Source organism: Gouania willdenowi, chromosome 7 (assembly GCF_900634775.1).
Source record: "Gouania willdenowi chromosome 7, fGouWil2.1, whole genome shotgun sequence".
Lineage (NCBI taxonomy): Eukaryota > Metazoa > Chordata > Actinopteri > Blenniiformes > Gobiesocidae > Gouania > Gouania willdenowi.
In genome coordinates this window covers 16,742,190-16,768,787 of record NC_041050.1, presented here as the reverse complement: position 1 = coordinate 16,768,787, position 26,598 = coordinate 16,742,190, and the positions used below count along the sequence as shown (strand labels likewise).

At 37.9% G+C, this 26,598-nt stretch overlaps 1 protein-coding gene across 1 annotated transcript; it reads right to left on the bottom strand.

The window, feature by feature from the left end:
• Positions 1 to 1,329: 1,329 nt before the first annotated feature.
• tti1 (TELO2 interacting protein 1) lies at positions 1,330 to 26,240 on the bottom strand. Its single transcript, XM_028454120.1, has 14 exons — positions 26,110 to 26,240; positions 24,772 to 25,516; positions 21,038 to 21,375; positions 20,704 to 20,956; positions 19,883 to 20,060; positions 19,488 to 19,780; positions 18,498 to 18,893; positions 18,262 to 18,421; positions 16,445 to 16,612; positions 16,177 to 16,328; positions 13,631 to 13,771; positions 11,725 to 11,929; positions 4,420 to 4,507; positions 1,330 to 2,689 (listed from the first exon to the last, which is right to left on the bottom strand). Exons 2-14 carry the CDS (start codon positions 25,495 to 25,497, stop codon positions 2,452 to 2,454), a joined length of 3,336 nt encoding a protein of 1,111 aa, XP_028309921.1. The 5' UTR covers positions 25,498 to 25,516; positions 26,110 to 26,240; the 3' UTR covers positions 1,330 to 2,451.
• Positions 26,241 to 26,598: the final 358 nt, after the last annotated feature.

The window sequence follows — 26,598 nt, the reverse complement described above, 5'->3', positions numbered from 1 at the left end:
AATGAATTACTTCAACAGAGTACATATTTGTCAAATAATGGTGACTTAATGCTTTTATAAACAAATCAATCCAGCAGCTTTTTAGATTAAGTTTTACCAGTTTCTCTGTCAACCAAAAAAACAATAATCACAATGGAAAGTGGAACGAGGTATAGTTTTTTTTTTTCAAATTAATTATTAATCAAAAGTCAAAAGTCAAAGTCAGCTTTATTGTCAATTCCTTTGCATGCACAAACATACAAGGGAATCGAGAAGACGTTTCTCACTTCCCACGGTGAACAGATAAAGTGCTCAGGCACAGCAGAAAAGACATTCCTATACTAAAGGTAGACATACAATTTTTACAACAGATAAAACATTTACTAATACCAAATACTAAAACTAATACTAATATATAAATACTAAATACTAAAACTAATACTAATATATAAATACTGTGTGTAGGTGGGAGTAGCAGCATGAGTTCCTATATAGTTTATGATAGTGCAAAGGCAAAACATGGTATAATTATTAAAGGACATCACTCTTGGAATCATCTCAGCAAAGATGTTTTCAGCTGCTTGTTCAAAGGTGGAACATGTCAATCAAAGTTTGGTTTGCCTTCACATAGCAGTGCCGTCCCACAGAGGTTTGAGCAGATTTATTGATAAAAATGATTTTTAAAAAATGATTTAAACATTGTCATGGAAGGGTAGGAAGTCAAGTTTTCCTGAGTCAGTAGGCTTGAGACCGAGTTAAGTCACGAGTCATTTGTTTTCAAGTCAAAGTCAAGTTGCAAGTTCCTTTTGATTTTGTCGAGTCTAAAAAAAATTAACTCGAGTCCACGAGAACCAAAATCTGAAATCTTTAATACGGTAATGTTTACTCACTGTAAAGCCTAAGTCAGCAATGGGTGAGACAGAGGCTGTTCATTGACAGAGCTTATCTGTTGCTACAACCATCCTTGGAGTCAGATAACCCCCAAGTGGCTGTAACGGGAAGGAATGACTGATATTAACGTGCTTCAGATTATTATTATAAAAACAGTAGCATTGCTAAGGCCACTGGTTTCCCTTGTCATCTCAGAGTCTTCTTCAGTTCCGAGGACCTGCACAACTTGTACAACATAGAGGCAAACAGGAGAATGGAAATGGAAATGACCCACGCAAGACCTTTGGCTGCCATCTTGCCAGGGACTGGCTGTGGGCGGTGTCCAGCTGCTACCCATGAAAATATAAAAAATATAATATCATCCTATATTTAAAGGCAAGGCAAGGCAAATTTATTTGTAAAGCGCATTTCATACACAAGGCAACTCAATGTGCTTTGCATGATTAAAAAGTGCAGCAGAAAACATTCAACAGCTTAAAAATCAATAATTAAAATAATCAGTAAAAACATTTAAAATCATCAACATGTCCAAAAATCTCCCTCTCAATCATATGCAGTAGACAAAAAGAGCGCCTTTAACTTTAAGGGAAATAAACATAACCGAATAAGGCCTCATGAATCTATAGCTGCTTTATAAAAGTCTACACAAACAGCAAAGAAACTGCTATAGACACAGTGAGGGTAATCGCTTAGGACTTATTTTTTGGAGACATTTTACCCTCAATGATCCCATGTTCAAGCTTGTGGATCAACTTTATATGGTTGTCCCCAGCGTGCTGTTGGAGCACCCCCTGCCCAATGTGGACGCTAACAGTGGAGTGCTGCTGCAGTCCGATGGCGTGAAGGATATTAATTAATATCCAATTCTGTTTGGGGTCTATGGCTCTCTGGGTGTGTTGACTCAGACTGTGTGGAGCACGGCTTTGGGTTTCCATCTCGAGCACTTAAGACTCCATGAGCACCAGTGGAATGATGGCACTGATGGGAGCAAAGGTGGGCGCCGAGAGGAAGTGAGGTTGGGGACACTTCACCTGAAGGCCAATGCTAGCCGACCCTTCTGTCCAACCCCGTGGATTTCAATAGATAAAAGGGAAATCAAAGACCCTTCTTTGTAAAACAACAGCAGTACAGTACTCTGAGAAAAAATGACTCTGTCCTGTCGTTCAGTCTTCCGTTTACTCCACCCTTTTACCAATGAAGATGGCAACTACAAATAAAAAAAAATGCTATTGTCTGTTGCACACATTTTTTATTACATGTATTCATTCCTTTTGGAGTCAACTATCTGGTTATAAAAGGACCTCTGAAACTCCAGGCTGAAAACTGTAACCCAGATTAAAGAATTCACTGCCATAGTAACATTAAAAAGGAAAGGCCAACGTGCTTTTTCTAAATGCAGTACAACACATGACATTGAAAAGTCTTCGCCGTGTTAGATCACAGAAGATTGGTCATGTGTTCTTTGGTTTCTGCATCTGGATCAGAGATGCTCGCCTGTACCTGGCTGTGGACCAGAACTGTGAGAACTATCACAAGCACATTTCATCAGACACACTAGTAAGGTGCCCATTGGAGTTCATCTCAACTGTCAGCAGCTCCCTCCGCTGACTCCTTGGTTCCTGTTTCTGCTGCTGAGTGGAACTCCTCCCTCAGCAGTTTGAGGACGTTGTCCGTGTACTCGTCTCTAGGTCGGTTCATGCCGCTCAGTTTGATAGGCTGCAGGTCAGGGTGAGGCGGGGTGTAAGTAAATGGACAGTGCAGCTCGTTGAGAGTGAACCAAAAGGCGTCTGGATCCACCTGGATTAGGTGTCGGAAAACACTGGACAGGAAGGGCAGGAACACAGGAACATGATTAGCTCTGGAATATAATCTGTTTTACATTAAAACACACTTAAATCTGTCAGGATAATTTATGAGAAACGTATGGAGGAACTTCCACTGATTACACCAGTTATAAAACGCAAACAGAGATAGTCTATCCCAGTGTGAAAGCAGCCTAAGTGCATTTATCTACTCATATTTAGCGAGTTAACATTACCCTTTATTAGAACTGTTTTAGGTTCTCCCTTTTATACATAAAACATTGATTCCCAGAAGTGGACACTTGGGTCCTTTCCGTGTACAATTTGAATATTTTCCCCGTGCTTGCGTGGGTTTTCTCTGGGTACTCTGGTTTCCTTCACCATCCAAAAACATCACTGTCAGATTTATTGGAGTCTTAGATTGCCCATAGGAGTGAACGGGAGTGTGAGTGGTTGTCGGTCTATGTGTAATGTTTGTGCTGCGTTAGACTGGCGCCCAGTGTATCCCCATCTAGCACCTGATGACAGCTGAGACAGGCACCAGCAGACCCTTGCAACCCTAAAAAGAAGCAAGTGGGTCAACAATTTCCGAGATTAAGCTTGTGTGTCCTTTACTACGATGCTTTAATACGAAGAGCCCACTGTTTTACCCTGAAAGTAGTGTTGTTGATTTATATTTTTCCAAGTCTTGACATTTTAGTCAAAGCATTTCAATTTGGCTATCTTGTTGTAAAAATGACTCTACTGGTTGAAACTTGGCTATTACAACAAAATTTTGCGAATAGAGAATGGTAGATTATGACATTTTGGTGGCTTGGGTCACTGTTGGCCCCGCCCCTCCTATAAAAACTAGCACTTGTCAACTCTGCAATCTGTGAGAGTAGGTTGGATTGAGAGAATTGTGAATATAGTGAGTATTGAGTAGCTAGGTAGCATTGCATAGATTGTTTTTTGGAGATTTTATAGTATAGACTGGGCGTGTCCTAACTGCTACAGGAGCCCCACCCATAATCAAGGACATTTTTTAATTTACCCGCGAGTGGCAGGTCAGCAAAAAACAGAGGTTTAGTTTAACTTTAATTTCCTACCGGGGTAAATCCCCCTGGTAACTTAAGCTGAACAGCTAACCTGCTCTAACTAATCGTCAAAATCTTTGGCCACGTCATCGGAGTTAAAGAATGCACTCACATCCCCATCTGTCTAATTCTGAGTATATGAATACAAAACATCTGTACTGTAATAAAGTGTAACTGAGTGTGTCAGTTTATTGTCAATGAACTATTATTGTATAATTTCACAAATTTCCGCATTAACAGAGTCGGTAATTTTTCACCAGAATTCCTTCCTGGATTTTAATTCTTCATATTTTTTTAAGAATAATGTATGTGTCTGGCTGCTCTGCACGCTTTCTCCATGTTTGTGATTGGCCGATGTTGCAAGCTCCGCCCCTTTTATGTGAGCACACTCTGGTCCAGATTAAAAAACCCCAGGGTTAAATTAACATGTTGATAACCAGCTTCATAGTACAGCAAACGCTTGGTTAGGTCAAGCCTGCTAAAGGAGAGGTATCAGAATTATTATTTAAAAAAAAACTTCATTTATCTAAAATATGCTCATCCAGTTTCATAGTATCGGCACTTGGAGACCTTCCTGAAATGGATCCACCTGCCTCAGAGAGAGAACTAGAGGGAAACGAAGGTATTTCCCTCTAATTACAGATTATCTATTCGCTTTAAGAAGATATTACCTTAGACAGGCCACCTGCAGTCTGATTGGCTGTCTGCAGCTCAGGTAGGGAATGCAGGCATCACACACAGCCTCAAGGTCAGCTTCACCTGAGAAGACCAAACAAGTATTACTTTAGGATGCTCACGCACACACTATAAAGCTTTTTTTTAATTTAATTAAAAATTGAGAGAGCGGATCACTATAATGATCACACTCCCACGCACCAATGCACACTTGCACCTGTGGTCAGATGCTTAAGAAACCCATCATAGACACAACACCTTAATTAACTGATACGAGGAGAAAGAGACAAAAAGCCTCAGAAATACCTGGATACAGGCTGTCACAGACACTCCCCCCTTTCTTCTTCTGCTTTTTCTGAGATTACCGCAATTTCTTCGGGTTTATCTTTTTCTCTGGCACCCCCCAGAGGAGGCACGACCCACAACTTGAAAACCCGTTCTAGAGCATAAGGACATTTTACGAAACAATCATTTTCACCGGCACCACACAGACGCTCACAGGAGATCGATGCCTCACTCCGCAACCAGACCTCGTGCCATACGGAATGAAGTTTGACTTTGATCGTGGCCGGTCGGAAGCAGTCACCCTTTATCACTGCTAGCAGTTTCAATTACCATTGTTTTATCTTACACACTGACCCCAGTCCACCTAGGGGCATAATATTACTCAATATTTCACGCAGTACATAAGTCAAGTCTCAACTTTTTCAAGATACTGCTCAATTACAAAAAAAAAAATGCTTCATTCCATATAGAATGGTAATGCTTGAAAGTTCAGTTTTCTCCAGTTTGAGGTACAATGGAGATCTTTGGTCATAACAGCTGTTATCCTCTAGATTGAAAGGTCAACTTGACTTAAACTGAAGTATCCCAAAACTCTTTACATATCAGCTCATTCACACGACAGAGCTGCCGTGCAAGGCGCTAGTCGACCACTTGGAGCAATTTAGGGTTCAGTGTCTTGCCCAAGGACACTTTGACACATAGACAGATGTAGACTGGGATAGAACCCCCAACCTCTCAATCAGAAGACGACCCCTCCACCACCTGAAACTAAACTTGGGAAGTTTTTTGTGTACATTTGAGGCAGTGATATGCATTATAAAATGCTTGAAAATTATAACTATTGTTGCCAATTTGTCAGACGGACAGGCATTTTTTTATCTTTTGGGGTGTGTTGAGGATGTGTGTCAGAATACACCATGCAAAATGTTAGGGTTATATGAGCATTTATGTAGCTGCAGTACATTCATATTCACAATTACATTATTTTGCCAGAAGCTCTTCCCAAAAAGGGTGTTTTTTTGCCCCTGAGACCAAACGGGGCAGAGTTGGGGGTGGTTGTTATCAACTCGTTATGGCCCAAGGTATATGATAACAGGATATAATAGTGGAAAAAAGGTAACAAAAAACATCCTGAGGAGTGGACCTGGCTCTACAGCTACATGATTGTACGTCTGAGAGTTTTCCTGTTCTCCCCAAGCATATATGGATTTTAGTTCACCATAATGCAGTGTGAGGAAGCAGTGAGACCTCTAATTCATGAAGGACTGTAGCCCTCAAGGATTGCCTAACCCAGGTATAGAAGACAATGGAGGAGGGACTATTGGGATAAATTGGAATAAAACAGAAAAGGATAGAAAAAACTAGAAGTCATTGAAATCAAAAATAAGTACCAGACTCTGTCCAGATATGGTGTTGTGTTTATCTCAATGAGAGAAGAGGAGCTGCACTGTTGTTTGGATGTAGTATTCAGTATAATGCACCGTTTCCTTTTCTCTGATCCTCACTGACAGAGACATTCCTAACCTCACCAGCTTCATCCACCTACTTGACATCCTCCCACTCTTTCATCACCTTTCCCATCGCTGCCCTCTCTCCATCCTTCCCAGCAGACGTTCAGCGATTCCCTAAGCTACAAACTGGGCTGCTTTTCAAGCCTCATTTCAAAACACGTCTCTCTTCCCGTGACTGCTTACTCTATTTGCCAATTCAACCCACACTCGGATCAAGCTGGGCCTGCTCGTGGTGTGTCAGGAATAAAAGCAGCAATGCATGTTTCAGGGGTAAATGGGATTGTTTAGCCACTGCTTTTATCCCCTTTTTTCTTCCCTTTTCTGATGATGTAGAAAAAAACCCTTAATGTGAGAAATACTAAAAATGATGAGGGTGCACGTGCTGAACGCAGTAAACAAACACTAAGATAGAATTGGAGCTGCGGCAGAAATGTGTTACATGCTTGGGTCAATCTGTGTTTTTGTCCTCGTCTCTGTGACTAAGTCTTGGTAATTGGCTTGCTGCTGGGGTCCCAGGGGGACGCTGGAGCCCAATCAGTATTCAAACGTGTAAAGCTGCAGTCGCTGCTTTTCTGCCCCCCTGAGTTCTCTCCACCGCCATCACAAAACTGTTCCACTTCTAACAGGAAGTTAGATGGCTCTATTTACATCTGTTATTTGGTCATCCTCTAAGAACAATGTATTCCTAGTAGTAGTATTGTAGTACTCGAGAACGGTCTAGGTTTCAAGACCACATTTTGAAGGTCTTGGTCTTGTCTTGGACTGGCTGCACATGGGATTTTAAAAGCTGATGCTCAACACTCCTCAACACTTACTTTAGGCCTCATTGATCTGACAAATAAACATTTATTTTCAGATATTTAAAATAATTCTGGACTTATCAGTGGCTTTTAAATACATACAAGGGTTTATGTTATGCAAGAACTTAGATGAACAAATTTAGCAAGATTTAAGATTTTTGCATGTTGTGCTTTGAAAGAATTACACCTTATTTTTGTCTGTCAATTATATTTAAAACAAAACACAAATTAAAGAGAGAATTCTCTTTAACTGTTGTACCTTGTCATGGTTTTTTAAATGCATTTTTATGGTCTCTACTCCCAGAAGTCTTGGTCTTGTCTTGGCTTCAGATAGTGTGATTTTCAGCATAACACTGCCTCGTCCTAGTACTTTCCACAATACCCTAAAATTGTTTTGTTACAAAAACAATACAAGGTTAATAACATTTTTGGTTTGCGAAACGTTTGTTCATGTCATGGTTCATGTCAGGCTGTGATGGAAAAAAGCCAAACTGGGCTCAACGAAACGTATCAAGATGAATTGATAGATGTGTAATCTTCTCCATGTTGGTCCATGGTGTTTTGTATCAGGTGTTGATAAAAAAGCAGGAATGTTGTCAATACATGTTATTCTTTAAAGTCTGAAGTAAGAGTATGAAAATAGCCGTGATGTGATTCCAGTATGACAGATGTGGCCCAGCAGCATCCAAATAAGATGATTTCAAAAAGATTTAGTGGCTAGGAGGTAGTGTTAGTGTTTAAACACAGGCATGAAGTAAAAAAAAAAAAACAATTCAAGTTCTGACAAAAGTCCCAGATTGTATTGAGTCCAGCATCAGCATTAGTTTATCTACAGAAAGATGGAACAAGATTCTCAGTCTGATGCTTTAGAGTTCTCTTTACTGATATTGGTGCTGGAACTTTAATGTCTCTGTGGATTAAGAAACTTTTTGTTTTGTTTTTTTTTTTTTACTGAATTTGAGAATCTAAACCATTTGTTCTTGCATTTTAACAACACAAACAATGTAAGCTGGGGGTATGCAGTGAAGTATTCTGACTAATCATAGAGGCAATAAATACTAAAGTGAGGCTACACATGTTTAAAAAGCACATTCCACAATCTATTTGGATACTTTGATGCTAAGTCGGTTTTCATTCCACATTGTAGTAAGTCATTCGTTCCTCTCTTACACTAATTCTTAGATATTTTACATTAAACGATGATGCTCTTTCTTGATCTCAGGGTTAATATGGAGTAAAGCTTTTTATTACCATACATGACACGCCCTTTCCTGTTTTAATGTCACAGGCTCTCAAGAAAAATTAGTTACCATGTGCATCGCTTTATGGGTGTAGAGCTCTCATCTTTTATTGCTTCTTCCAGCAGGTAGAGCAGCACTTAACACAGCACTCGCCTCTTCAGCAGGAATGTACTTTACTGGTTCCCATCATCAAGTTTAGAGAGAATCTTTAGATGGAGAGGTTATGCAGTCCTCATTCAACGATCATTTAACAATTACATTATAAATGTATACACGAGATAGGGTTAGGATTAGTTTCCATTTCAGTGTTTTTGTACAGGCACGGATTGTGTCTTTTTTCCATTTCATTTTTATGAGATTTAAAACATTTTCTTCATTTAAAATGACTCTTCTGTATCTTTACATCACTTGACGCTGCTGTGAATCATTCATTCTTCTATACGCTTGAATCGAGAAATGGGCAACTGGTGACCCATGATCTAATTTTGTGTGCCTCAGAAAGACAATGCTCAATATATTTTGAAACTAAACAAAATGACAAAAAAAAAAAAAAAAAAAAAAAATGACAGCAAAAATACCCAGGGAAAATTTCAATAGAAATACACAAAACAAAAATACACGAAAAAGCAAAAAAAAAAAAAAACACACAAAACAACAGCAAAAATACATATATTGACTCAAAAATGTTGATACAAATATGTAAAGGTAACAGAAAAACAAAAAAATGTACACAAACACACAAAATGACCAAAAATGACTAAGCATTGAATCCAGGCATTGGACATTCACCAATAAACATCCGCTCTCCTTCTCTGCTGCTTTTAATTCCTGTTTCATTCACCAACATTGTCAAATTGGAACAAACCAAACATGCTATAATTTGGGCCAACGTCCTTCTTTTTTTAAACCAAAAAAAAAAAAAACACCACAGATTCTTCCCTCGTTCTCTCACTTAGTCCAACATTGAGATCATATTTTTTCACACTGAAATGCTGCACAAAACAAAAAGAAGAACAGATGACATTCACTAACCACTGTGTGTGCAACTGAGAAATCACTCCTTAATGACTGGAAGAAATGCAATAGAAAACCAACTTCTATTCAGAGAAAATAAATAGTTTTAAGGGACTTTTATCACTAACCACCAATCATAACCTAATCAGTTCTGCACACTGACCTCCGAAAATACACAGAATGGGTGATGGAGGGTAAAAAAGCAGGCCTTGAAACAAAGACTTGAGACAATATGTAAAATATGAGGCATTCCTTTTATCCCATATAAATACACACACTAAATGATAGGGATGTGGTCACAATTCGATTCAAAATCGATTCTCGTTTCAACCGATTCCCGATTCAAAATTGATACAATGCATAGTGTGTTAAGGCAAACTATGGCAACAAAACAATATAGTTTGTATAAGATATCTTTAAATAAACTGGTTGCAATGATGTAATCACACAAAGGCAAACTTAAGACAAAAGGCAACATTTATTCATGTTAACGTAAACAAATTTACTGTACAAGAAATACCTTACATAAATAAAATTGCCTAAATAAAAGGCCAGCTGCCCCTTTCTTCCAGAAGTAAGTCTCAACTCTCAGCGCCTACAAGTATAAGTTCAATGAATACAAAAAAAATCTATTCATGAATAAAATTGCCTAAATAAAACTTTAGGCTATCTGCCTTTTGCTCCCAGAAGTAACAAAAATAAACTCTACACAAATTGGTGTTTTGTTTTTTACTAAGTCTCAATTCTCAGTGTCTACAAGAATATGTTAAGGCATACAAAAAATAAAGCTTCTGTTAATAAAAAAAATTGCCTAAATAAAATCTTAAGCTGTCTGCTTACAGATATTTCAGAAATAACATTGTATAGTCAGTAAAACAAGACCTATCTGATCTAAATTTAAGACAATTTAATACTTTTTAATGCCTAAAAAAAACAAATAATAATGATAATTCTTAATTTTTTTAATCAATTTTTGAAGTTTATGAATCGATTCAGATTCGTGGATGATTAGAATCGCGATATGTGAATTGATTGTTTTTCACCACCACTACTAAATCAGAGGCTTGTACAGTACAGTCATAATGCAACAGAACAACAAAACAATTAGGATGCAAAAGCTCCTGCTGGTATGTTATTGTGTTATACACTGCTGCCAACTGGAGGCAGAACAACCACATTGTTTTTATCTGAAAACATCTTCCATGGTTGGTAATTCTCAATTTTATAGGAGCGTCAAAACACCTGACCCCAAGGTCAATTAGACACTTCACACTTCCCACCTGTGGGGGCGGAGTCATGAAAACGTGACACATATTGAAAGCGTGCTTGTTTTAGAGCACATGCGTCAAACTCAAGGCCAGGGGGCCAAATATGTCCCTTTAAGCCTCCAATGTGGCCCACAGGAGAAAGAAAAAAATGACAAAGAAAACATTAATCAATGTGTAAATGACCAACCTACCAAAATGGTTAATATTTTTAAAATCTCTTTAGATTATTATTATTTAATTATGACAACAAATTGGCTCCTATTATTCTTCACTGCGTTTAACATATGACAGGTTCATATTCCACCTGTTAAAAAGAAAATTCTTATTTTAATTTAACATCACATGTTCAGCTTTAGTTTTCTCCAGAGGTGACAAGCAATGAAGTACAATACAAATACTGTAGTTTTTTCTGGTATCTGTACTTTACTTGAGCATTTATTTTTTGGTGACTTTTAACTTGTACTCCTTACAAATATCTGTACTTTCTACGCTATACATTTGAAAAATGAGAGCTTGTCACTCAAACTAAACACGCCACCACCTGCTTCTGTTGCTTGTGAAAGGCTTTTCCGCTCAGCACCACCAAAAAGATCACGTCTCTATTCCAGAAACCTAGAGAACATGATTCTCCTGAGGCTGAATGAAAACTGTTGGTCGTTTGAGCTTTTTTTTCTGTTAGGCAGGACCCTTAGTTTTATAGTTAACATTTTCAAGTTTTTAAAAATGTTAAACTCAAAGCTGCTTTAGGTTTAATTGAGTATTTGCATTTGTTTTTCTTAAAACATTTTAACTACAAATTGTATTTATGATGAGTGCTAAATTCTCCAGGTGTTCAAAAGTAACAGATTTCACTTCTTTCCATGTACCAGTTTTCTACAAGTTCTTAAAAAAGAAAGATAGATATGGAATTTGCTCAAATTAAAAACCCTGTCTTATTATTAAAGGAAAACTTGTTTTACTTTTTAACTTAAGTATATTTAGTAGCATGTACTTTTTTACTTTTACTCAAGTAAGGGAGCAACTTCAATACTTTTACTTTTACCAGAGTCATTTTTTATTCAAGTATCTATACTGAAAACTTTTGCCACCTTTATTGTCTCGTTATCATTTCTCACTACCTCCTCTGCCTGCTTTGATCACTGTCACAATACACATGTTGGAGGTTGTCTGTGTTGTGCTCACCTAGTTCCAGCCTGTGGCAGAGTGAGCCCAGGCCCTGCAGCACTGCCAGCTGCAGTTTGTAGGCCAGCGTGTGGGTGTAGACGGGCCCAGCCTTGGCGCTGATCGGGGCCTGACGTGCCAGGAAAGCGCTCAGCTTGGGAAGCACCTCTTTGGAAACCCTCCTCCTCAGGAAGTCACCGCATTTTTCCCCCAGAGTACACAGCACCTGGCATGGGATGGAAGCACATTGTCTGAACCACTCACAGTACGAGAGTTAGGCACAAATAAAAAAAAAGACCAAATATGATAATAATCTTTTTAAATTCACTGTGTTAAAATCAGGCATTTCATATAAATTGCAGCAAAATCACCAAAAAGAATAGATTTTACATCCTCTGTGTCAGCACAGATTATTGAATCTTTCTCTTTTCATTCTTCTACGGGGTTCCCAATCCCACAATGCAATGCTTGTGATAAAATCTAAAACAATCTTGCGACCTCCCACATTTGTTTGTGAGTAAATTCACAGAGGAAATACCTTTGATTTATTGATGTATGAGGCCTACACTAGGGCTGGGTGATATATCGAGATTTAAGATATATTGATTTTGGCAATACAGAAAATCACCAATATCGATATATTTTTATTCTATATCTTGTTTGAAAAGTACAGTTAGATGATCACTGAGTGCATCCTAACATGGACCTTCATCTAAATAAGACACTTTAAAGAACTCACTCACACGTGCTGTCCCTTAGAGGAGAAAAATACTGAAGTGGCACATATTGTGCAGCAGTTTGTTAATAAATGTCCCAGTCCCATTATGTATTTCTTTTTACTCCTTTTTGTTGTTCTTTTGTGTATTTTTCCAGTAGTTTTGGATGTCTTTGAGTCGTTTTGTGTATTTTTTGTTATGTATCGCATGTTGTTCTTGGATTTCTTTTGTCCCATTGTGATTTTTTTCTCTTTCTGTGTGTCTTGTTGCCCTTTGTTTATGTTTGTTGTTTTATGTATTTCTGTAGTCCCACTGTGCATTTTTTCTCTTTTTGTGTCCTTTTGTGTTTTTCATTGTTGTTCTTTTGCGTGTTTCTCCATTTGTTTGTAAGTTTTTGTTGTTATTTTACGTATTTTTGTTATTCCATTGTGTTGTTCTTTTGTGTATTTTTCTGTTAATTTGTGTTTTTGAAGTAATTTTGTGTATTTTTTGCTCTCATTTTGTGTATTTACTTTTGGAGCCGCTAGTTAAAGCTACCTCAGACTGGAACCATCTGCCCCCTTCACTCAGGTCACTGACCCCCATAGGCTCCTTTAGAACAGCTCTATATAGGTACTTAAAAACAGATTGTGATGGGTTGTAGGCAATATTGTGTTATTTGTCCTTAGTACTTACTTTCGTATTGTGCTGTATGTGAATTGTTATGTTTTTGGGTCCCCCTCGAAAACGAGATGCTACACCTCATGAGGTTTTCCTCAAATAAATTTCAAATTTCAAATAGTTGCCCATGTTTGTGACACACGCTCAAGTTATTTTTTCATACCAATCGTAAAGCACAATGATCTTATTTTAGCTTCTGTGGCATTTTGCATCAGTAAATTTAACCCAGAATCGTCTTTCTGGTAAAACTTTATTTGAATTTAAATTACGGAGATTTATGTTGTATATCGCCATTTTGAGAATAAATATGGAGATATGAATTTTGGTCCATATCACCCAGACCTAGCCTACATTCTATGTAACTCAACGTCCCAATTTAACTATCCAAGCTGTACCGTTATATAATTAGACTCTCAATACTTACTGGACATCACTCCTGCTGCTCTCATTAAGTGAGAAAGGCAATGATCTTTTCTGTCATTTATCATCGTTATAGAGCTGCTTGTGCTCTGAAGGGATGGATTTATGGATCCCAGCTGTGGTCTGCTTACCCTGAACGCTCTAAGTACAACGAGTGGGTCGTCGGCTGTGAGTCTCTGCAGCAGAGCTGGCCAGCAGCGATGAGCCATAGGAAGCAGCTCGTTCTCCCTCTCACTGAGCACCATCACACACAGCTCCAGCACATCCAGGACCTTTACACACACACACCAGAAGCACATGGCGTTAAATAATTACAACAAAAAGACGCAAAACGACTCAAAAACATACAAAATTACATAAGAATACACAAGGACAACAATAATAGACAAATACATAAAACAACAACAGAAATGCACAAAAAAAAACAGAAAATTACAGTAAAATTACACAAGACAACTAATAATAAACATAAAAGTAATAAAAAATCCAATCAGAGCATTATTACAAGAAAGAACAAAGGGTTTGGCCTAATTTTTTGTTGTAGTTATGATTATTTTCTGGGTCAATTTGTGTTTACTTGTTGCTGTTTTGTGTGTTTCTAAAACATCTAGCCTATTATACTGCTGCTCTGTGTATTTTTGGAGTACATTTGTTGTAATTTTGTGTATTTTTGGACTCTTGTGTGTTTTTGTTGATGCTGTGTATTTTTATTCATATCTTGAGCATTTTTCTGTTGTTACGGCAGAATTTACGGTTGACCTCATTTGAGACATGATTCATTGCTCTGGTTGAATGATGGAATCCAGGAGAAGCATTGATGATTTTATATAAAAAATGTTTATTCTAAACTAAGAAAAAAGGTACAAATGGAACAAAGTGAAACAAAAACATACATTTGAGGATATGATGATGAATATAAAAATGACCATAACACTGTCATTTTGTGTATTTTTAGAGTTATTTTGTTGTAGTTTTGTTCATTATTAGTGTGAAGTTGTGTATATTTGTTGTTGTTTTGTGTGTTTTTTAATCATTGAGTGTATCTTTCTGTCACTGTGTATTTTTGGAGCACACTTTTGGTTTTGTTGTAATTTTGTGTATTTTCTGATTTATTTTGTGCGTTTCTCTGTCTTTTTGGAGGTGTTTTGTGCATTATGTTAGGTTTCATATTCCTTCCAACTTCTTGAATTACAATTTTTGTGGGATTTGTTTTGAGGGCTACACAAAAAAAAACAGAGTGCCGCATGCAGCCCACGGGCCACCAGTTTAGCACCAGTCTGATTTCTATAACTCTGTGCTTGACATCGGACAATTTAAAAGAACAAAAACAATGTTTCTCCTCAACCAGTAGATCTTGACCCAAATGTTGGTCCAGTTTGTGTTTTAATCTTAAAAAAAATTATTTATTTATTAAATTGAACCACAACTATTCTAGCTCTAATGATTAGTGGTGATCATTTGGTGTTACTAATTTGTAAAAAAAAAAAAAAAAAGCTGCAGCTTAAATAAAACAGAAGTTATAAATTTAACTGATTTTTTTTTTTTTTTTTTTTATGGCTGAAGTTGCTGAACTGTTAGTCTTTTCCTCTGCTAAACATTTAGGATGATTTAGAATCTTTTTCTGTGTTGGTATGATATTCTGTTTAAATCATGCCACATTTTCATATTGAAAGACAAAAAAAGTGATTTTGTCTCACTATTTTTAAACATGAGACACCTTCTTTTAAAGATTGGTGCCATGTAATAATAATACATTTATTTGGAAACAGAGCCTCTCAAGTCACCCAAGGTCACTTTACAATGCATAGTATAAAAACTACAATAAAAGCTAAGCTAAAACAGTATAAAAAAAATATAATAAAAGTGACAGCGACAGGGCAGTGGTGGTCAGGTGGGAAATGCTGTTGTAAATAGGTTTTACATTGGGAAAATTAGTCCATATTCCTGAGATCTGGAGGTAGTGAGTTCTATAACCAAGGAGTAGGGTGAGTATAGGCAAGGATGTTGCAATACGATACATATCACGATACGATATTATCATGATATATCACTATATTCTACCCAGTTCATATCAAAATGAAACGTAGAGATGAAAAATCAAGTTGCTGTATATGTTCATCAGAAGATATTGATCATTCAGAGGAAAAATTTAGCCAGAACTATTTGCTTCAAAACATCCAATTTATTATTTATTATTTGTGTTTTTGCACATCTTCACTGAAAAAAAGAAAATGCAGTGTTACAAACCGCTATCATAAAATAAAGTGCAACAAGTTTCTTTTCACTGAAACTACTGTGTAGAAGTCTTAAAGTAAAAATTGCAACATAATAAGAAAAAATGTTTAAACACTGATCTGAACGGATTAGATGAAAATAAAATGGCTGTGCATACATAAATATTGCAGACATTACACACAAAAATATTGATAAAAAAAAAAAATATATATATATATATATATATTTTTTTTTTTATCGATTTAAAAAATAAATAAATAATCAATTCAAAATCGGTACCCAAAAAAATCGCGATATATCGTGAAATTAATTTTTTTTCACACCGCTACCGAGGAGCAGAGCAGCTGAAAGCTCACATACACTCACAAGGTCAAATTAATGTTCAGATAAAGATTCAAACTTCCCCAAAAACAATCTGTAGCACTTTTCATGACACTGATACCTTGAGTCGGAGGCGGAGGCTGGGGTCTGACAACAGGTGAATGCAGCGCTCCATCACATCTTTGGTGATGGTGAGATGGGAGGGAAGCTCCGCCTTCACGTCAGGATCGTAAATGTCTTCAACATTCTCTTCCGCTGTGGGAGGAGACGCCGCTGCAACCAGAGAAAATTATACGGCTTATCGCAAGCTTTTTTTTAATTATATTACTAATTTTCTGTATAATGCACAACAATTTCCATACTTTGTTATAAGAAAGACTTCACCTTACCCAAATCTTCCAAGTCATCCTCTTCAATACCGATGCCCTCAGACAACTCCTTCTGTTTGCGGTAATCCAACAGAAACTGACGAATGTTGACATCTTCCTCATCATTGGAACGCTGTGGGAAAGCTCCAGACTTCCTGGTCATGCTTTGAGAAGCAGGAAACCACCTCACTACAGTAAAAACAGGTAGGTTGGACATTAACGTTAGATAATGATCTGAATGATGCAAAAATAAGAAGCGACATTGATACAAAGTTATTCATCCTTTCTATGCAGTAACATTTTTGTCTTTTTCAATACAGATTTTTTTCATTTTGACATAACAATGATTCACAGTTGTAAAAACTTTGGCCTTCTAAAAAAGGGTTGATTCAGGCACTCTATGCCAGACATGGGTAACTGGCAGCCTGGAGGCTGCTTGTAGCCCTCCATCAAATTTTAAATGTGCAAAATAAACACACAAAGTGACAGAAAAATACACACAATGACAGAAAAATACACAAAAACACTTCTAAACACAGAAAAATACCATAAATGATAGCCAAAACATACAAACCCACAACGATACACGAAATACAAGAAAAAAAACTAAATAGCAAAAACATACAAACAACAGGAACTCGATTCTAAACGCTGATGTGAATGTTGATAATGTGGCCCTCAGGTCAGGCAATCACATTTTTGTGGCCCCCACTGTGATAACAGTTGCCCACCTCTACTCTATGCCAATGATTGCCAGATTCAGAGTTTATTTCTGTCCAAATAATGTTAAAACACACAAAAATCTGCCTTTATTAAGTTTTTGTTCCCATGAAATTGAGTTTTAAATGTGGCAACACTGCTGGGTCACCAAAAACTCTGAGGTTCTACTAGTTTTTGACCACCAGAAAGCAAAGTTTCAAATTATTACAGGCAAAACCTTTTACAAGTCGGAAAGTCTCCAGCATGATTAAAGAAAGTACAGTTATCACTCTTGGATTGAATCAACTTATGTCGCAATGTCACATTTAAAGTTGGGGTACTCAAATTATTTTCCTTAATAGAAAAAAAAAAGATTCTTATTAGCATAATAAGAATATATCGTAAAAGTAAGCATTTCTGAAAAAATTGTATTAAAAGATTAAATCGGGGCTTTCGCCTTTAATTGGCCATGTAATGTTACTAAATTAATGGAATTTGTCCTCTGCATTTAACCCATCCCTGAGGAGCAGTGGGCAGCAATTTTGCGGTGCCTGGGGAGCAGTTCGGGGTTAAGGGACTTGCTCAACATCCCACAGTGATGGCCCAGGTGAGGCTTGAACCGGCAACCCTCCGATTACAAGCCCAGTGTCCTTAACCACTCCCCTTAAACCCCGATGACAAAGTCTTGCCGGTCACCCCCTCCAGCTCCAATCACAGGATTTAGAGAAAGGAGGAGTGAGCAGAGCCCATGAAGGAGCCTCCTCATTGGCTGCTGTGATATAAAAAAAATAAAAGACAACACTGACTACAGATGAGAATAAATCCTACACAAAAAAGGACTGTTCAGAACAAGCAAAGAATGTTTGACCAGAGAGACATGTAAACCCATGTAAATTTTTGATGTACAAAACAGGAGACGGGATCTAGATAAGCAAACTGCTTCTCTCGTCTCCTTTTTGGGCATGTACAAAAAATTAAACTGAATAAATAAAAATAAAAAAAATAAAGATATATAGTGAAGCGCAAGATTCAAGTAGTGCAGCTTTAAAAGATATGAAACCATCTGAGCCGGTAACAAACCATATGAATGATAGAAAAAGGGTCCTATTGTAATAATGGCCTGATGTTTGCAACCTTACCCAGTGCCTTTATGAGCGCGTGCAGCACAGAGCAGAAAAGAGTGGCTGTGTGGTCGTAACTCAAATCCAAAGCCATCAACACATCCTGGACAATATCTCCAACCAGAGGCAGCAGAGTGTGGTCAGAGTGAGTCAGCATCACTGTCAGCACTCGTGGAGCCTGGACAACAAGATAGCAGTGTAAAGAAATATGCAGACAATGTGATAACTGTGCATGGATGCATGCTCAGCTCCACCTGCGGATGCTGGCTGAGCCTCTGCAGATTGAGTGAAACGTCATTGAGCAGGTAGTCAGAGTTGTCATTGATCAGCTCCCTCAGAGAGGGGTAACCACAGGCTTCACTGATGTCCAACATGGAGCTCAGGGCTGCCTGGCTGACCATCAGCGTCTCCTCGCCGGCCTTCTCCAGCACGGCGTACAGCAAGGTCATCAACAGGGAACGAAAGTCCGTCCCGAGCACCTGAGCAAAGCAGGCGATGCCCTCCAGCTGGATGCACAGCTGCCAGATGTTGCTGTTGAGCTGATGGATGGTGGAGGAGGAGGAGGATGAGGTGGATGTAGACGCCGTTGACTGGAGAGCGTTCACGCTGGGGTTGCTGGATATGGAGAGGAGGCTCAATGGGCTGAGCAGCTGCAGAAAGACACAATATCAGATATGACAATCGACTGATAAACGTCACATAAAACAAGGTTTTTGATCCTGCAAAGATGCACTTTGCACAGTTCATCACATTTCAAAGGAATAATATAGTGGAAAAACGTTTAAAAGAGTTTGCAGTGAATTGCTAAACCAGTAAACAATATAAACAAAAACAAAAAAAAAATTCACAAACAAAAAAGAGATTTGCTTTTTTTTATTGCTGGTTTCATTTACAAATTAAAAATGACTTCTCTTGCAACTATAAATTTTGTTTATGTTTCCTGAAGTTTTGATTGCGTTTTCCATGTTTTTGTTTGTGCTTCCTGCAGTTTTGATTGCGTTTCAACTTCAAGCTTGTGGGCGGGATTTCCTCCAGATGATGTTAAAAGTGTTTTTAGAAGTCAGTTTCGATCGTTCGAAAATTAGTAATGGTAGTTTTGTTCGTACAAACCTTTTTTTTCAGTACAAATCAATTATTTTTGTTGGCAATTTTTTCTTATTTATTTCAAATCCGTTTTTGTTTGATTACATAAAAAAGACACATTTCTCTCCATACAGAAGTTGTTAGGAATTAATATTCCTCACCTGCTGGTCCTGTCGGTCCCTGTCCGTCTCCTCGCTGACTGTAATCAGGTGCCAGTTGCTCAGACTGGTGTATTCCTCGATGACGGACATCACTGCTGCTTTCAGATCTTCTCGGCTGGCTGATTTCCTCATAGCATCCCGCTCTAAACCATGATCTTGCGTTTCCACGGCGATGCCGGCAGCTCCCCTTACTATCTCGTTTAGGACCATGGCGGCCTGCTTTCTGTAGGCTGAGGACTGGCGATACAAGTCCAGGAGATGGTCAGTCAGGAGGTAAAGGTTACCGTAGAAACCTGCGGTCAAATCATTAAAAGCTGTGAGAATCAGAGAATTGAAGCACGGGCAACACAAACAAAAGTTTGGCTCTCATCTGCTCATGATGTAAATGCTCCAACCTAAAGTACGGCAGATTTCCATGAGCACACAGTGGATCCTCTCATCTGTGAAGTACAGGAAATGCTTCCTCTGTGTGCGCGCAGTGTAAAAATCACGAGAGTCAGGGCCGGCCTCGATGGCCGTTCTGGAACTTCTCTCCTCCACAATGCGAACATCCATCACATCCAGCTCCAGCACCTTTAGAAGCACACACACATATTAGCTGTGGTCACAGGACACCCACTACAGATTTCCATATTTTATTGTCATTAGAAACATTTAGAAGAGACCAGTGTCTGTATTCACAAAGTATCCTAAGGCTAAAAGTAGCTCTTAGTGATGTCACTCTTAGAAAAATCTAAGTTTCTGTCAAATCTTTGCTCAGAGCTGCTCAAAAAACTTCCTCAATCACTTCTAAGCTAAGATTCATTGCTAGGAATTTTTAGGCTAAGTTAGGAGCTCTCTGAGAGGACTCTTTATTAATGAGGGCACAGAAAGAACAAGAAACACTTTGGAATTCACCTCGTCCCCTCTTTGTGGCTCTGATCATAAAGCGATGCCTCGATGGCTTAATACAGATGTTTGTTTTAAATTGTTCGTCTTTAGTTTAACAAAGCTGTCTATTGTCTACCTCTTTCAAGTCCTGCCTGGTGTCAACTCTGGGAATGAAGCCTGAACCAGAACATGACCGGTTTTCCCATCACATAAACAAACCCATCATTTCACAAGAACTTCATAAAGAGGTATCATGGAATAGTTTGTAATAATTGTGGGATGGAAATCAAAAGACATTGATATGGTTTGATGGTGAACCAAGCAGTTATAAGATAAGTGTTATTACCTGCATCAGAGCTTTGAAAATCCTCTCCAGGTGTGCTGAGGAGTTGAGCACCAGAGACACTAATGGTCCCAGCACCTTAAAGTAACCCAGAAACACGTTGAGAACAAAGAGCTTCTTCTGATCATCAGAGGTCCTCATCAGCCTGGGAAGCGAGGTGGACAGAGAGTGGAGGTTCTCGGACAGGATGTCAGTGAAGGTCTGACTGCTGCTGCTTTGGTTCCTCTTGGAGACATCCCTGAGAGAAACCTCACATCTAAAGGAGAGGGCAGAGCTGTCAGTCAGCAGCCTGGAGGAGGAGCACCTTTCTCAAACACCTACACACACACACACACACCTCTCTCTGACTCTGGAGTCCTCATCATTGATCGCTCCCACCAGGGCTTCCAGCAGTGGCCCCACACACTCTCCCAGTGCCTGGCTGCAGCCGGCCAGCAGGTGGTCTGCCAGTTCCACCAACTCCAGCCTGACCCTCCAGTGCTGGTGGGCCGAGGTGCAGGAGATGATCTTTTTCAGCAGCACACACAGTTTCCCTGCAGTGCTCTTCACCCACTCTGGTGTCCTGAAAACTAAAATGTGCCGGATTGCTCCCAGCTCGGTGGGCGGAGTCTTCATCATCTTACTGGACTGAAGCTGGGTGTCCTCCAGGACCAGCCCCACAGTCGTCGACCAAATCTGAAGGACAAAAGAGACAGAAATCAGCTTCTTGTTGTTTTATAACCTATTGGGTTGATTCTGACATTCGTGTTACCAAAAAGCACAAAATATGAACATTTTAAATAAAGCTACAAACAAATAAACATTATATTGAGGATGTCTTTGTTTATACCTACACCTGAACTCATTATCAAAAGATGTTAACTTGTTAAATGTATTTATCATTCCATTATTGTTTGTTTTCCTTAATAAAAAGAACAAACAACAAATAAGAAATAATTCAAATACATTAAACACTCAATCAAGATGCCAAGAGGTGTCCCGACAGTGTCCCACAATACTGTACAACTTTTTTTTAACTTGCGATACAATACTGATAGTTGCCTATTGGTTGATACGATTTCAGCATGAATATTAAACAATTTTAGTGCTTAGTTAAAGTTGTAGTGTGTAATATGAGAAACGGCTTGATCAAGTGAAATTACAAACAGAAAACATGAGTAGGTATGAGAACTGACCCATTTATTATTAACCAATACATTTTCATACATTTTAATCCTAAACACAAAAATATTCTACAATAGAATAAAAATACATTTATTAGAAAACCCTGAAAAATAACCAGAATGAATCCAATGAAAAAACACTATATATTATATCAGAGATTTTAGATGCAGGCAGTACAATATAACACGTTACTTTTTTAATGTTGTTTGAGGATATTGGACCGATAACTGATATTAATATCAGATCAGGACACCCCATAAGCCCATACATTACAATAACAGCCACAATCCTTTTGCTTTACAAATACACTAAAACTGATGTACGATGTGTTATTGAAAGTGAGAGTCATAATGTGAATACGTTTCTATGCACAGGGGTGTACTTCTATTTTAGATCAGCTGCTATTTTGAGTGTTGGGACTTGCAACATAATAATAAAAGAATTTCATTGTTCAGTGTCATCCATGCTGTGCTTCTGAAAATAAAACTTCTTGAATTCGAGTTTCTGTTACTCAAAAACATCCACCTTCAAAAACATGGAAAACATGAAGATAGTCATCAATATATAATATTGTCATTATAACTCACAACCTATTCCTAAATGTCCTAAATCTAAGAACTTAGATATACAGTATGCATAAGAAAATATTATCATATCAGAATATAAAATTACTAATTATCTTAAACGGTTTCTAAAAAAAGCTGTCCCCTTGGAAGATACTGTACCTCGAACAAAGTAAAAAAAACGACACAAGGGCAATAACTCCGGAAATAATATTTGCGTACTTCTCATTTTCGAACTCCATCAAGGTATCAATACCTGGAAGCCACACCATATGTAGTTATCCTATCTTAAATGATTTCTAAAAAAAGCTGTCCCATTTGAAGATACCTCAAACAGAGTAAAAAACCTGAAAAAGGACAATACCTCGGACAAAAATAATTGTGCGCTTCTCATTTTCGAACTCCATCAAGGTATTGATGCCCTGAAGCCACACATCAAATTTAGCTATCCTAGCTTAAACAGTTTCTGAGAAAAGCTGTCCCATTTTAAGATACCTCGAACAGAGTAAAAAAAAAAATGGAAAAAGGGCAATAACTCTGGAAAAATACATGCATGCTTCTCATTTTCAAACTCCATCAAAGGTATTGATACCCTGAAGCCACACACTGAACTTGGTTATCGAATCTTAAATGGTTTCTGAGAAAAACTGTCCCCTTTAACTCGGACAGACGGAGCTCAAACCTGAATCCCCCTTCACACTTTGTGTGAACCAGTTTTCCTACAGCTTAACAGCATCTCATCCATGTTTGTGCCCAAACATAATAAATCCTTTATTATTAATGCTTGGTGATGAAATCTTGTCAATAAGCAGCAACAGTAGATTAATTTCCTGCACATGGTATAATGTGTATCCAACTTATTCCTGTAGTAACAACTTCCTGGTTTCAGGTGCAACTTTCTTTGGAATTAGAAGATGAAATATAAGTACGGGAATAGCTCTTGTTAGTTTTAACTGGTGGATCAACTTATTTATTGTGTATATAGTCCTGGATATAGACTATACACTTATTCATAAAGAATCACTTTATCTCCTAATGTTTTACATGATGAAATTGCTTAGAATTGTCACATCACATGACTGCAGTCAATTTCAATCACAAATTGTTAAAAGAACTCTCAAATTTTCCAAAATCCTGCATTTTTCCAGAACTTTCACAAAATGTATTCAAAATTGGTTACAAAATTAAGGGAATTTAAGTAAAGATCCTGTAGGGACTGATCTATTATGGGTTTTATGTTATCGGTGCCTTACAAACATTAATGGTGAACCTACCCGTACCTTATAACATCAAGCCTTACTATAAAAGCATACCTAATTAAATTGTACTCCATTTCTAGTTTACTGCAAGATTATCTGCTGATTATCAGTTCAGAAATAAATAAATATGGTTGCCTGTGCATCAAAAAAAGAGAAAAACCCCAAATAAATGTCAACACTCTTCTTCCTCTCTGTACAGAGCTTTAAACTAACTCATTCTTGGACATTGCTTGAGCGCCCCCCTCTGTCAGTTTCACAAATTACACTTGACATATGGAAATAGTAAATATTTTCAATCATGTGCGGACAACAAAAGCTTTAAATTAAATTTTCCATTAATAACCATCCCTGTAAAAAAAATCTATTTTTTAAAACTTTGCAGGTGGAAGTTTGTGGATTGCTTTATATGTGATTTGCTCTGTTTAAAAATAACCAGATCATTGAATTTTAATATTTTGGATTTTAAGAATAGTAGATTTGTTTGATCCCTTTAACCAGTATTATGAATTATATGAAGTGTCCATTTTTTCTGCAATATTGAGTGTGATTGCAGGGAACTTTTATAGGTATCATTTCCCTCGACTTCTGAACAGTAATTTACTTACTTTTTGCAATTCCTAAAAAAACAAGACGCTTACCAAACTTGAAAACTTGGAAAGTTCTACTTACGAATAAATCTATATTCATGCTACATTTTTTTAATTGTATTATTTTGCATGGATGGTAATATTTAGGTTTGGATATGATACAGTTTAAGTTATCTTAAAATACTCCCAATTTCACTTCATTCAAATAAATAACTACCATGAAAATTTTATGTTTTCCAATATTCCCCAAATCCCAGTGCTTAAGTTGTTGTTGAATTTTAGTGGAAGTTTTCCACCCCTTTGTAACGCTACACATGCTATTCTACTGTCTATCTATCCATTTTCTGATCCGCTTGACCTATATTCAGGGTCACCAGGGTCTGCTGGTACGTATCTCTTGCTCTCATTGGGCATTTGGATGGGGGTGGGGGGGTACACTCTGAAAAAAATCAGAGATTTTTTTTTTAAAAGGCAAAATCGCCCAGCCCTAGTTTGTACCTTGATGGCTTTGACCGTGACTGCATGGCCTTGTCTCAGGTCTCCTGTGATGATTCTGGCCATAGTTGTGGTGATTCCAGGTAAGAATGAAGCCATGGCACCGCCCGCTAAACATCTATCTTCTGACGATGGCTCCACATGCTCCTGATCACAGTCACACTGCACAGTCAACGCCTGCAGACACTTCAATGCTGCAGCTTGTATATCTCTGGATTTCTCCTTCTCTCCCAGAGCTAACAGCAACGACACAGTGGCCCCCACTCCAGGCAGCATGGCTGCTTCAAAAAGCCTGAAGACTATATCACCATAAGCAGCATGAAGAAGCACGTCCACGCACCTCAGCACAGACAACTTCAGCTCCTCTGATGTATCAGAGGGGTGTCCGGGGTTGGTGGGAGAGGAGATGCACAGACAGAGCTCACACAGGAGGTCCCTGAGGGTCTCCAAGCTCTGGATACAAGTGTTGTGCACTACATGGCACATGGCCTCAACCACCGCCTGCACCAGCTGCTCCCTCCTGGGACCGGGCACTTTGAGGACGAAGCGAAGCGGGAAGAGGACGTAGTCTTGGAGCTGCTGCAGCGTGGCATCGTCCACTTCTTTTAACTGACTGTGTAGTGTCTCCACATTGGTCACAGTGGGATCTCTGGTGAGCAGCACACAGGCTGGACGCAGGTAGGTAAAAGCAATCTTTGGATCACTGATCTGAGGCATGTTAGGAGGCATCACAGCACGGGAACTTTTACTAAGGGAGGGGAAAAAAAGGATATGAGAACAATGCACCACTTCAAGCTGCTACCCCCCGACAATCTTTTATTAGGTCAAATCAATGTATGCCTCATAGATCAATAAATCATGTTTTTATCTCTACCCTAAAAGTAAACACTGTGACAATGTTAAGTCCCATAAACAGATGCATAAAAGAGTTTTTACTTCATTCTTAGCGTGCTGCTCAAAGAGGCTTGATCCAGTTCTGTGCTCTTCATTAGATCTTTGGTAATCTGTAATTACTATATTTTATTAGTGATAATAATAATAATAATAATAATAATAATAATAATAATAATAATAATAATAATAATAATAATAATAATAAACTGGGGAACACACAATATTGTTGAAATAGTACACTTTCTTTTCCAGAAAAAAATAGTTTGATACTCGAGACCTATACATTCATTTACAGTGGATTAAATGCTAATTGCGTTAGTTCGTGTTAATGAACATGAAAACTAAAACTAGGCAGGAGGTAAACATTGAGTGTGTAACAGCGAGCAAAACCCAGCACATAATGGAGCTCAACACAGGAGTAAAATCATTATTGAGCAGGCGGCCTACCTTCACATGAGCCTCAAACAATGAACCAAAATGTGCTTTAAAAATGTAATTGAAAAAAAACCATCATTAAAAATACAACATTCACACATTCTTGGACAAATAGACGCAGCGCATTTCAGCATCATCGTCGCGTACGTTTGACGTCATCGTGACAAATTCCGGGTTTGCGATTGTTTTACGAAATAAAAGTCCTCCTTTTTATTTGAAGTATTATTATTATTATTATTATTATTATTATTATTATTATTATTATTATTATTATTATTATTATTATTATTATTGTTTCCAGTCAATCTGTCTTCTGTTTTGGAAGGTGTTGGTTTTTTTATATTATATATTATATTTATAATTTTCTATTTATATATATAGCTTCTATTATTGTATTGTTTATGTTATCTTAATTGCACTATTTTTTTATTTTATTTCTGTTGTCCTTTTTACTGCACTTTATCTGATGTGAGCTGTCATACAGTCAGTTTAAGATAAAAA

What these genes read in the sequence shown, in the direction of transcription:
- tti1 (XM_028454120.1), bottom strand. Translation starts at nt 25,497, where the DNA reads ATGCCTCCTAACATGCCTCAGATCAGTGATCCAAAGATTGCTTTTACC. An exon ending in TCACGGTCAAAGCCATCAAG is followed by an intron (nt 21,376 to 24,771) that starts GTACAAACTAGG and finishes TTTGTCCTTCAG; the next exon opens with ATTTGGTCGACGACTGTGGG. An exon ending in GGGACCGACAGGACCAGCAG is followed by an intron (nt 18,894 to 19,487) that starts GTGAGGAATATT and finishes GTCTTTCTGCAG; the next exon opens with CTGCTCAGCCCATTGAGCCT.